Source organism: Salvelinus namaycush, chromosome 25 (assembly GCF_016432855.1).
Source record: "Salvelinus namaycush isolate Seneca chromosome 25, SaNama_1.0, whole genome shotgun sequence".
NCBI lineage: Eukaryota > Metazoa > Chordata > Actinopteri > Salmoniformes > Salmonidae > Salvelinus > Salvelinus namaycush.
In genome coordinates this window covers 2,446,324-2,459,602 of record NC_052331.1, presented here as the reverse complement: position 1 = coordinate 2,459,602, position 13,279 = coordinate 2,446,324, and the positions used below count along the sequence as shown (strand labels likewise).

The 13,279-nt window shown below is 46.6% G+C and overlaps 1 protein-coding gene across 1 annotated transcript in view; it reads right to left on the bottom strand.

Annotated features, from left to right (window-relative positions):
* The window catches only part of LOC120020517 (voltage-gated potassium channel subunit beta-1-like), a 72,276-nt gene that overhangs the window by 25,950 nt on the left and 33,047 nt on the right, over positions 1–13,279 (bottom strand). Inside the window, exons 3-8 of the mRNA XM_038964220.1 lie at positions 12,835–12,872; positions 11,670–11,749; positions 9,449–9,493; positions 8,769–8,813; positions 7,296–7,339; positions 3,437–3,523 (exon numbers count right to left, since the gene is read on the bottom strand). Of these exons, the coding sequence (XP_038820148.1) occupies positions 3,437–3,523; positions 7,296–7,339; positions 8,769–8,813; positions 9,449–9,493; positions 11,670–11,749; positions 12,835–12,872 (339 nt within the window). The remainder of the gene's footprint in view (positions 1–3,436; positions 3,524–7,295; positions 7,340–8,768; positions 8,814–9,448; positions 9,494–11,669; positions 11,750–12,834; positions 12,873–13,279) is intronic.

Genomic DNA, 13,279 nt, shown 5'->3' with positions numbered 1-13,279 from the left:
CTAACTCGAGGCTAGCTCCAGGCTAACTGGTGCTTTCTTCGGGACAGAGACGTTAGCCAGGAGTAGCCACTCGGATAGCAGCTAGCTAGCTGCGATGATCCGGTGTAAAGGTTTAGAGTTTGCGGTAGGAATCCGGAGATGTGGTAGAGAAAAAGCAGTCCGATATGCTCTGGGTTGATATCGCGCTGCGCAGACTGGCAGGAATTGACCGGGCTGAGGCTGGCTGATGTCCGAGTAGTCAGTGGCTAACTGACTACTAGCTTGTAGCTACTTAGCTGGCTAGCTTCTGGTGGGGGTTCCGGTTCTAAAGTATAAAAAATAGCAGATCCGTACCACATTGGTTGAGGCGGCGTGTTGCAGGAGAGTATGTTCTGTCCGTAGATGGAAATTGAGATTAAAAAATATATACGAAATATATACGAAGAAAACGATATATACACGGGACGGGACAGGACAAGACAAAAACAGACATCCGACTATTACACCATCGCTTCAGTAGGTCCTATGATTGAGTGTAGTCTGGCCCAGGTGTGTGAAGGTGAACGAAAAGGCACTGGAGCAACGAACCGCCCTTGCTGTCTCTGCCTGGCCAGTTCCCCTCTCTCCACTGGGATTCTCTGCCTCAAACCCTATTACAGGGGCTGAGTCACTGGCTTACTGGTGCTCTTCCATGCCATCCCCAGGAGGGGTGCATCACTTGAGTGGGTTGAGTCACTGACGTGATCTTCCTGTCCGGGTTGGCACCCCCCCTTGGGTTCGTGCCGTGAGGGAGATCTTTGTGGGCTATCCTCGGCCTTGTCTCAGGATAGTAAGTTGGTGGTTGAAGATATCCCTCTAGTGGTGTGGGGGCTGTGCTTTGGCAAAGTGGGTGGGGTTATATCCTGCCTGTTTGGCCCTGTCCGGGGGTATCGTTGGACGGGGCCACAGTGTCTCCCGACACCTCCTGTCTCAGCCTCCAGTATTTATGCTGCAATAGTTTGTGTCGGGGGGGCTAGGGTCAGTCTGTTATATCTGGAGTATTTCTCCTGTCTTATCCCGCGTCCTGTGTTAATTTAAGTATGCCCTCTCTAATTCTCTCTCTCTCTCCTTTTTTTCCTCCCTCTCTCTCTTTTGCTTTTTCTCTCTCTCTCGGAGGACCTGAGCCCTAGGACCATGCCTCAGGACTACCTGGCTTGATGACTCCTTGCTGTCCCCAGTCGACCTGATCGTGCTGCTGCTCCAGTTTCAACTGTTCTGCCTGCGGCTATGGAACCCTGACCTGTTCACCGGACGTACTACCTTGTCCCAGACCTGTTGTTTTCAACTCTAGAGAAGGCAGGAGTGGTAGACAAATTCTGAATGATCGGCTATGAAAAGCCAACTGACATTTACTCATGAGGTGCTGACCTGTTGCACCCTCTACAACCACTGTGATTATTATTATTTGACCCTGCTGGTCATCTATGAGCATTTGAACATCTTGGCCATGTTCTGTTATAATCTCCACCCGGCACAGCCAGAAGAGGACTGGCCACCCCTCATAGCCTGGTTCCTCTCTAGGTTTCTTCCTAGGTTCCGGCCTTTCTAGGGAGTTTTTCCTAGCCACCGTGCTTCTACGCCTGCATTGCTTGCTGTTTTGGGTTTTAGGCTGGGTTTCTGTACAGCACTTTGTGACATCAGCTGATGTAAGAAGAGCTTTATAATTGATTGATTGATGACCACATTTCCACTACCTCTCATAAATTGTTAGTACTTATTAATTCTATATAGCTGGACATCTCTCCATCGTCTTCTTGAAATGCACTTTGAAGTGAATCTCAGCTCTCTTAAAAGTACACTGCAGAAAAACAGTTTTATTGATCAGGAGTAACATTAAAACAGGGTGAAATGACCCACCAACATTAGACCACTATACCTAGAAAGCCCGAAAATTGCTGAGAGAATAGTAAGATTAACTGATAACTGATGCAGACATGGTGCTGTAGCAGAAAGATTGGATGGACATGAACCAAGATGTTGTGAGTTCAAATCCCAGGTGAGGACAAGATGAATATGAATTACTTTATAGATGCAAAATGTATTCATGTATGTCAATGTGTTTCAAATATGTAAATTGAAAACACTGAATGTTAAATAGCACTGTGGGTGTCCCTAACCTTGCCAAAGATCAGTGGTTCACCAATTATGGCCTTGATAGGCATGGCAACAATAACAACGGGTGATGTGTAAAGGAAACCCTTTTATTTTGGGGAGAACATTTCTTCGGGATCGTCAGGTGACGTCCTGACAAATGATACACAGAAATGTTCCTGCAACGTTCCCATGAAACGTGTTTAGAACATGAATATATTTTATTCTGAGAACATGGCAACCCCGTTCTGGTAACTCTAACATCAGCACATACTAAATAGGTTCTCATGAGGTTTTTGCTAACATACAATGTTCTCCTAACTAGCGGAAAACTAGACACTCAAATATCTGGGGAACATTAAGGGTAACATTGCAAAAACGTTCTCTTTCCCTAAAATTGTTAGCCTGGGATAGGATCACAGCTGGGTGTGTGCGTGTGAGAGAGAGTTTGTGTGTGTGTGCGCGTGCGCGTGCCTGTCTGTCAGTCCATCTGTCCGTCCATCTATCCATCTGCTTTGCTTTCTGTGTCTGTCAATCGGTCAATCAGTATCGTATTTAGTAGTGATGGGTACATCAGAAGAGACAACATTTGTCTGTTGTTGGCCGTGGGGCAAAGACGATCTAGCAACCTTTCTTTGAAAATGTCTACGCATGGTGCATGTGTGACAGACGTCAGCGGCTCTGGGTGACTGGCTCAGGTTGTGTACAGTCTGGACCCCCGGTGGCTTGTCTAGGGCTGAGGGAGTAAGAAGGATCCGAGCTTAGAGAGAACAGCAGGGGCTGTCTAGCCACTCCAAGAAATAAAGGAGGGGATGGAGAGAGAGAAGGCGGTTTAGAGACAAGAAATCTCTAGCGAGTTAGTGATGTGACCCACTCTGTTATAGGAGAGCCAAGAACGAGCGGAAGTAAGTAAGCGAGGCAAAGGCAGAGAAAAAAAAGAGCAAAGAGACACAAATTAGAGAAAGATAAATTAAAGAAGAGGAGCACAGTAGGGCTTCTATCTCCATGGAGACCAACCCCAAAATACACCAGCTACCCTCGAGGGGGGCTCTAATCCTGTTTCAGTAGAATGAGGGGAGGGGAGCAACACACACAGAGGCCTTGTTGAAACTTACTGAACACAGAGGGGGGGGGGGGGGGGGCAGTGTGTACATGCCTGTGTGAGTGTGTTTGTTTGCCTGCTTGTGTGTATGTGTGTGTGTGTGTTTGTGCATGCACATTACCGTGTGTGCATGTGGAACAAACGAGTGCCAAAGTAAACCAACAACAATACCATCAATCACTCCCATCCCTGAGAGTCACCCTCTCCCTCCCTCTTGTCTCTCACCCTCCATGGGGGTGTTGCTGTCGGGCCGGTTGGCAAACACCACATCCACATACTCCAGCTGCATCCTCTGTAGAGAGCTCCTCAGACCTGCGGGACAGAGAGAGAGGGACAGAGAGAGAGGGACAGAGAGAGAGAGGGACAGAGAGAGAGAGGGACAGAGAGAGAGAGAGGGACAGAGAGAGAGAGAGGGACAGAGAGAGAGGGACGGAGAGAGAGGGACAGAGAGAGAGGGACAGAGAGAGAGAGAGAGGGACAGAGAGAGAGAGGGACAGAGAGAGAGAGAGGGACAGAGAGAGAGAGGGACAGAGAGAGAGAGGGACAGAGAGAGGGACAGAGAGAGAGAGAGGGACAGAGAGAGAGAGGGACAGAGAGAGAGAGGGGGACAGAGAGAGAGGGGGACAGAGAGAGAGAGGGACAGAGAGAGAGAGAGAGAGAGAGAGAGAGAGAGAGAGGGACAGAGAGAGAGGGACAGAGAGAGAGAGGGACAGAGAGAGAGAGGAACAGAGAGAGAGAGGGACAGAGAGAGAGAGGTACAGAGAGAGAGGGACAGAGAGAGAGGGACAGAGAGAGAGGGACAGAGAGACAGAGAGAGATAAACACCTGTTAGAAACCTGCAGGTACAGAACACAACAAGCCACAGAGGATCTGAGGGAAGGTGAGGGAGACCTTTCCTCCTCTGTCTCTCTCATCCTGTCAGATGAAGGCTTTGCTGTTTGAATCCCGAGAGGGAAGAGGAATGCGGGGTAGAGATGAATGAGGTATTGTGTCTGTCAGCTCAGCTCCATTCACAAAAACTAATAGGAGAGCAGACATAGATGAAAGGATGGAGAGGAGAGGATGACAGGAAAGGCAAAGAAAAGAGGTGTGTACCTGAGTGTGTACATGAGTGTGTACATATGTGTGTTTGTAAAAGTGTGTTTACGTGTATACTGTATGAGTGTCTGCGCATGTGTGTGTGTGTGTGTGTATACGTGTGTACATTTCTGTGACAGATGAATGCCAGTCCTTAAAGTTAATCCTGTGAGGGAGTCATGCTCTCCCCTGTCACCATTCACACATCTTAATCCATGTCCTGTCATCTACAACCCGGTAATCCCAGGAACATTACACACATGCGCGCACACATGCCTGTGCACGCGCACACACACACACTAATCTGAGTCTGCTCTGCCATGATTTTTATAAGGCTCTGAAGGGACTCTATTTTGATGTGACTCACACACACTCACACGACTTGCACTGATTAGGCAGTCTTAAGGCCTCTACTTGCCTCTATTTTTGGAAGATTAGAGAGAAGTGGATAGAAGGGTAATACATCAAATTAATTCCATTGGTGGATATTGGATAAAGGAGGAAACAAGGAAGGTCATGAACAAAGTCCTGTTTAAAAATCTCTTTAAATATCCTGTCAATCAGTAAATAAAACCACCCCCCAAAAAATCCTTGTCCAACACCAGTTTGCCTCACGAGCCCTCTACTATAGGAACCAGTTTAGACATCACTCAGAGATATGAATACGGACATCAACTGTCTTTCTCGGCCCAACGATTATCTTGAGGTGACACCGCCTCACCTGCCAATGCCCTTCAAAAAAAATGCTGTGAACAGCTGTCTCTTTTAGACAATCAGATGCTGCATCGATTAGCCCGCAGTGACAGCCACATCAACAGTTTAAATAGGTTGTCATCAACTGTGTCTCTCAGCCAATCGTGTGCTTCATCAGTTCGCCTGCGGTGACATCCACCACATTATGGTGACACAGGCGCTGTGCCTCAGTATTGTTATCTATCCTCCAGACAGGACAGCTGAGCCCAACTCATTTGCTATGCTCTCTTTCTCACTTTCTCACTATGTTTTCTCACTTTCTCTCACTTTATCTTGCCCGCTCTCTTCCTCTCTCTTCTCCCTCCCTCTCTCTCTCTCTCTCTCTCTCTCTCTGTCTCTCCCCCCTTCTCCCCATTCTTTATCTCTCATGCTAAACATACGAATCTGTTCTTCTTTGGGGGGAAAGTTAGAAGCTGATATGAATGTTAATACTATATGAGAGTGCTGCAGGAGGTGCAGGCACTGCTGTGGACGGGACATTGTTGGGCTGGATCAGGGAATTAGTTTGGGGCAGCGTGCAGATTGGGGTAACCTGGGTGTCAGGTTTAGCTGTGTAATACCCTGAAAACTGTAAAATAGGAGACTGGAGGGACTGAAAGGGGAAACATGGAAAGGTAAAGTGGGAGATGGCAGGATAGGAGAGGACAGAAAATAAGAGGAGAGGAGAGGAGAGGAGAGGAGAGGAGAGGAGAGGAGAGGAGAGGAGAGGAGAGGAGATGCTCGGAGAGAAAAGAACAGGAGAGGACACTACAGGACACGAGGGTATGGATAGAGGGGTGCTCATGTCTATCATATCATATCACAAATGGACCAACTCAAGACCCAGAGACATCCGACCCTGAACGGTGGTAGAGACATACAGGTACTTCAAAAGAGGAGGTTAAAGTTCAACTGAGCACACAGGAGGAAATAAAATAAAAGTGTATTGGTCACATGCGTATGTTTAGCAGATGTTATTGCGAATGTAGTGAAATGCTTATGCATCTAGATCCGACAGTGCAGCAATATCGAAAAATTTCAACACCTAATACACACAATCTAGTAAAGGAATGGGATGAGAATATATAAGTATCAAATATATGGATGAGCAGTGACAGAGCGGCTAAGATGCAATAGATAGTAAAGAATAGATAGTGAAGGATACAATGTGTGTGCTAGCGGTGGCTGTTTAACAATCTGTGGCCTTGAGATAGGAGCTGTTTTTCAATCTCTCTGTCCCAGCTTTGACGCACCTGTACTGACTTTGCCTTCTGGATGGAAGCGGGGTGAACAGACAGTGGCTCGGATGGTTATTGTCCTTGATGATCTTTTTTGCCTTCCGGTGACATCGGGTGCTGTAAGTGTCCTGGGGGGCAGGTAGTTTGCCCCCGGTGATGCGTTGTGTATACCGCACCACCCTCTGGAGAGCCTTCCAGTTGTGGGCGGTGCAGTTGCTGTACCAGGCGGTGATACAGCCCGACAGGATGCTCTCAATTGTGCACCTGTAAAAGTTAGTGAGGGTTTTTGGTGACAAGCCACATTTTTCAGCCTCCTGAGGTTGAAGAGGAGCTGTTGTGCCTTCTTCACCACACTGTCTGTGTGTGTGGATCATTTCAGTTTGACAGTGATGTGTACTCCGAGGAACTTAAAACTTCTCAACTTCTCCACTGCTGTTCCGTCGACGTGGATAGGGGGCTACTCCCTTTGCTGTTTCCTGAAGTCCACGATCATCTCTTTTGTTTTGCTGACATTGAGTGAGAGGTTATTTTCCTGACACCACACCCCGAGGGCCCTGTCCTCCTTCCTGTAGGTTGTCTCATCGTTGTTGGTAATCAAGCCTACTACTGTTGTGTCGTCTGCAAACTTGATGATTGAGTTGGAGGCATGCATGGCCACGCAGTCGTGAGTGAACAGGGAGTACAGGAGGGGCCTGAGAACGCACCCTTGTGGGGCCCCAGTGTTGAGATTCAGCGGAGTGGAGATGTTGTTTCCTACCTTCACCACCTGGGGGCGCCCGTCAGGAAGTCCAGGGCGGGGTCGAGACCCAGGTTCTCAAGCTTAATGATGAGTTTGGAGGGTACTATGGTGTTGAATGCTGAGCTGTAGTCAATGAACAGCATTCTTGCAGCAACCAATCACAAGAGAGAGGGAGAAGAGAGAAAATAAAACTTGATGTGGATATGAAAAGGAGGGGATTATAGAGGTGAACTGGGGTATGGAGTGATGTGGAGGACAAGACAGAAGGAAGAGGAGGAGAGGAAATCAGCCACTTTACCTTCAATTATGTGCTTTCTGTTGAGTCCTCTCTCTGTCTCCGCTCTGGAAAAGAACACAGAAGTAAATATACACACAGAAAAGTATACACGAAAGGGCACACACCAGTGCATGCACACACACACACACACACACACACACACACACACACACACACACACACACACACACACACACACACACACACACAGAGAGAGACGCACAGACACACAGACATACAGACGCACAGATTTACAGTGACTAGAGCGTTGAACTTGTCCCACCAGCCTCCAATGAGCTGTCTACAAATCGATGAATAGACAAGAGACACAACAGGCCCTGGGAAGTGTCGGTAGTGACAAAACAACTTTATCGTCTGTCAGCACTGAAAATGCAATGCCCTGTAATCTGTCATGGTGGATGTCTGAGTCAATGACAAACTGTCAGCGACATCATCCTCATCTACCCAGCCCTCCCCATTACTATCCATCTTCTCTCTTTCTTCACACCCCCTCCCTTCAATCCTTTCTTTGTCTTCCTCTCCTTAGTTTATTCTTCATGCTCACCCCCCTCTCTTTTCATAATATATGCCACTTAACAGACACTTTTAGGCAAAGCAACTTACAATAAGGCTTGAATACATTTTACACATGGGTGGCCCCAGCAGGAATCAAACCCACAACCTTTTTCATTGCAAGTGACATGCTCTACTGACAGAGCCACGCAGACTCCCTCTTCTTGCTCTGAGAGTTGGGGACTGATATTCCAGGCACACAGAGAACTGTAGCGTGGGACTGAGTCATCCTGGATCTCTGGCTGTGTTATTCTCTGTTATGTTATCGGCTCCCCCAGCTGTGTGTGCGAGTCTGTTCAGAGACGCAGAGAGCCTCGTCAGGCCCCAAACAGACTGCCAGGCTGGTTGTTAATCATGGCTCTCTCTCTCTCTCCCTCTCCCTCCCTCCCTCTCCCTCTCCCTCTCCCTCTCCCTCTCCCTCTCCCTCTCTCCCTTCAGTGAAGAGGGCTGTGTCACCACAGAACCACTCTGATACTTCAAAGATAGAGCTGGTTGAGCTCTATGGTACCATGTTGCTGTGCGCTACTTTTGGCCTGAGTATGTGCACAAATCTTGGACACCCTCCTTCATCATAGTGTAAATCCAGCCTTTTGTGGCTCTAGTGCACTGTAAAGGGAAGAGCGTTTTAGTTGAGATTCGACCTGCAGAGTCAGTAACAGACACAGGAACGACTCCGACCTGACCAATTATCTAGATCCTCATTAGGAACCTCAAACAGACAGGATATGTCTAATAAAGAGAAGATGAACAGGTTAGAGCTCTCGGATGGATGATCCTTTTCAACTTCTGTCAAGACAGAACTCAGACAGTATACGGTATAGGAGAGCCTCAGTACAGACCGTTCAAAGGTCTATCCTATTTCACGCACCTCAGAATCACATTGGCGTGGTGCTCAGAATGTCTGAGGAGAAACATACTTACTTCCCTCCCCAGTAGAGCTTGGTGGTGATCACCAGACTCGACCTCCTACATAAACACAAAGGGAGAGAGATCAGCCAGACAAACAGAGGGAAAGACATGGACATCCTTATCTGTATCCTGATGAATATAGCCTTATGTTATGTCTTAATACTGTAGGGGAGTCAACAATATGGATCCTTTAGCTTTTTTGTACATGCTATTCAAGTATGCGGAAAAGTATTCTGGGACACTTTCTCTGAACTTTGATAGGATACAGTGTATCGACTCAAAGTAAAGTCAAATCCCCATTGCTTGGCTGTTTAACGATTAAATCGGAGGCGGTGAACCGACGTGAACTGAAGAAATGAAGCAGCAAAGATGTATGAGATCAGTATGTCCTGATAGCTGAGGCCTGACCACCTACCAGCCTACCAGCCTTTGCATAGCCAAGAACACATCACTTTCCTCTGATTGCCATGGTTACTGCTGCAGACCTAGTTAGCAGATGGGTGGATGAGTTATGTTGGTGATGGAATTGAGAGAAAATGTGTGGGTTGATTAACGTTTGTTAGCTGGCCCCGTCTATCTCTCTCTCTCTCTCTCACACACACACACACACACACACACACACACACACACACACACACACACACACACACACACACACACACACACACACACACTTAAAAGATGATACATACCTCCAGCACTTTTTCTTGATGATGTTCCCCAGGATTATCTCGGCTCTGTAATAAAGCAGGTATATTAACTCTAAGGGTGTGTGTGTGTGTGTGTGTGTGTGTGTGTGTGTGTGTGTGTGTGTGTGTGTGTGTGTGTGTGTGTGTGTGTGTGTGTGTGTGTGTGTGTCTACATGGTAGTAGCTGAGACAGACAGGCAATACAGTTGTCATGCATTTAATTAGCTTATTTCTCAGCGGTGCCGGTGGATAAATAAAAGGCCAAGACCAAGTGGTGCACAAAAAAGCCGCAAAATAAGCTTTTTCTGATCAAGCTCGTGCCAAATTACGGAACCACATCAGCAAAGCTACCACATCATCCTCGAGTGACGAAACATCATCGCAGGTGGAAGCTAGTAGTCCTACTTATGCATCAGCTAGCACTAGCAACCTCCCAGTCCCGACAGAGAATTCACTGCCCGGGCCAGGCAATGACAGTGGCCTTGCTCCTCCTCTACTTCCTCCGCTCGAGAATAGTGACTAGTGAAGACCTCCTTCTCTTCCCCCTCTCCCAGAAAACCAAGCTGATGACTGCCAGAGACCTAGCGGCTAGTGGACTGGTTTTACGCAGCACAAACTTTATTTCAAAGATGCGCGAGAGCAGAAGTCGGCTAAGGTAGGCTATAGCCCTGCAGGACAGTTCTATATTCACCAAAAATATTTGGGTTACTGATTAGTATGCTGTTGCATTTAAAATTTGTTTTAGAATCTGCAATGTTTGAATTACCCACTTTAATTACTGAACAAGAAAATACATTATTGCCGCCAGCCAGCATTCTGAATAGCAGCATTGCGACACAGTAGGCAGATAGCTTCGTGAAACATCAACGTTAGGCTTAACATGACAAAATTACAACCAAATACAAATAAACATGTATCCATTTAAGGAAATCTATAGGCTACTAAAAGCACTAGCACCTGACTGGCGCAGCGGTCTAAGGCACTGCATCTTAGTGCTTGAGGCGTCACTACAGACACTGGTCAGCTCATGGCACTCTGGGAGAGACCTTACTCAATCCCCTCTCATTCGCCCCCACTCCACAGTAGAAGCCTCAAACAAGGTTCTAAAGACTGTTGACATCTAGTGGAAGCCTTAGGAAGTGCAATATGACCCCATTTCCACTGTATCTTGGATAAGCAAAGAGTTGAAAAACGTCAGAGTGTTTTCTATCCAAATATACTAATAATATGCATATTCTAGCATCTGGGCCTGAGTAGCAGGCAGTTTACTCTGGGCACACTTTTCATCCGGAAGTGAAAATACTGCCCCCTACCCCAAAGAAGTTAACCAACTTGCCTAGTTAAATAAATAATAACATAATCTGATAGGCAGCCACATAGACGTCGACATTTCAGAACCATGGACAGCGATTGCCTGCTCTTTGTGAGTGGCTGACGCATTCGATTTTTTGGAGGAGAGCGGGATCACAGGGAAACTGTGCTACGCTAGTGGTGCTACACATTGGTAGGTGCCTTTACAATGTAAAGTGCTTGAGCATTGACAAAGCGTTCCAATCTGTTGCTAAATCCAACCAACCCATTACTGTGGAATTCAGTTGAGGATGAAAACCGAAGCCCCAGAATGCTGCGTTCGAAGTCATTCGGGAAGATAGCACGTTTCATACTGTATAACAGGAAGTACTATTAGAACTTGATCAAATGAACCATTGCGCATTATCAATGCTCCCCATATACACTGTATGCATCCTGTACTACGTTCAACCATGTGTGCATGGAAGTGTACATGTACTGGTGTGGGTGCCAGCTTGTTTCAGCCTCAGCTGAATTCTCCTTGTCTTGGCAAGGCAACTATGTTGAATAAACAAACAGTCTGGCATGCACCCACGCTGTAAACCTAATTGCTTTAGAACTAATCTCATTCCATATGGTTGATTCACACCACTGTCAGCTTGGCTGACCCCTGTACTTTGTGGGGTTTAGTGCTGGTCTGGAACTAAAACCTGCACTGTATGTGTGTGTCAACCCACAAAGACCAGATTAACCAGGTTGTTGTTTGTGTCGCACTGCTTTGCTTTATCTTGGCCAGGTCGCAGTTGTAAATGAGAACTTGTTCTCAACTAGCTTACCTGGTTAAATAAAAGGTGAAATAAAAAATACAAATAAAATAGCCATTCCTGCCCTCTGGTTTCAGGTAGGTAGGTAATAGGTATTCAGATCACACTCACTTCCCCCCAGCGTAAACTTCGGCTGTGTCGAAGAGATTGACCCCGTTCTCGTAGGCGATGGTCATCAGCTGCTCAGCCACCTGAGAAACACAAGAGGCTTCATCAACCCAGGAGAACAGAGAGCTGGCAGCTGAGAGGCATTCGGCAGAGACACAACAAGAGAAAAGATTTTGAAACTCAAAATGAAACGGAGCAGTTCTAGCTCAGTTGGTAGAGCAAGGGCTCTTGCAACGCCAGAACAATGGGTTTGATTCCTGGACCGCATGTATGCACACATGACTGTAAATCTATTCAGATCAATTCATCTGCTAAATAGCATATATTGTACTGGGTAGAATTCAGCAAAAACAAATGAGAGAAATACATTGCGGTTGGGATTTGTGCCATAAATGATAAAACGTTAACATTTGGAAATAGTGCCAGGGAAACTAAGCCAAAGCATGGATTGTTGTCAGACATTGTTCATAGACTGCTTACAGGGTAAGGAAACCAATGTGTCATTTTGTCGTTTGGGTGAACTATCCCTTTTTGCACTATTTCAATGTTTTAGTACCTAAATGAATATCGTCTTGTTATCTAGTCTGTGGGATCTCCCTGTTTCTATACATAAAATACACAATCCAAACAGACAATATCAACACCCTGTAATTTCCTTTGTCAACATCATCACTTTGTCAACATCATTCTACTTTTTGTACCTGCAGGCCACTTTCACAAGGACAATGCAGTCTACCCGTATCAGCGTCTCCAGTAGACAAATGTCACAGTTCAATGCCCTCACTCCACCAGTGTGTGTGTGGTGTGTGTGTGGCATGCACGTGTGTGCGTGTGGCATGTATTTAAATGTGTGTGTGTGCGTGTGTGTGTTTGTTCAACTGTGTGTGAACTGTCTCCATGTCCTTCTCTCTGTCCATGTGTGAGCCAGAAAGCCTCTGGGATTTTGGCCCATGGATCTGAGAGGCAGCAGGGTGAGGGAGTGTTAAGGCAGAGGAGGTCTTGGTGCTAACAGGAGCTGATTGGGAAGGAGACCTGTTTTGGGACGACCACACTAACCAGGGGTCCGGGATAGCTCAGTTGGTTGGAATGCTGCTCTGGTAACACCAATGTTGTGGGCGCAATTCCTTAACGGTCTCATGCATTGCTTGTAATTTGAATCCTGACTTACCTCATCTGAAATCTGACCTCCAAACGTTACCCAAGTACCTAGGAAAAATAAATGTCAAAGTCATAAATTCTGGAACAAAAAAAGCCATTTGTACAAAATGGAACATTCTAATCTTAACGTTAAACCCCTCTATGTTGATAGTGATAGAAAGTGTAAGCACAAGTCACCCAGCAATTGCTAGCTTTGGACACAGAAATATGACTAACACTCTCAAATCCAACATCTAACAAAAAAATGTGAAAGGTCAGAGGGCACAGTAGGATAAATTCTGGCATTGTCAGTACTCATCCTCTTGTTTCTCTCCCTGTCACAACCCTGGCCTCGACTCGACTTACCCATGATTCACCACTGCTAAACCCACCCTGGGTGGAGCTGCGTGTTTGTGTGTGTGTGTGTACGTGTGAGTCCTTTCATGTGTGTGTGTGTTACGACGCTAACTTTGCTC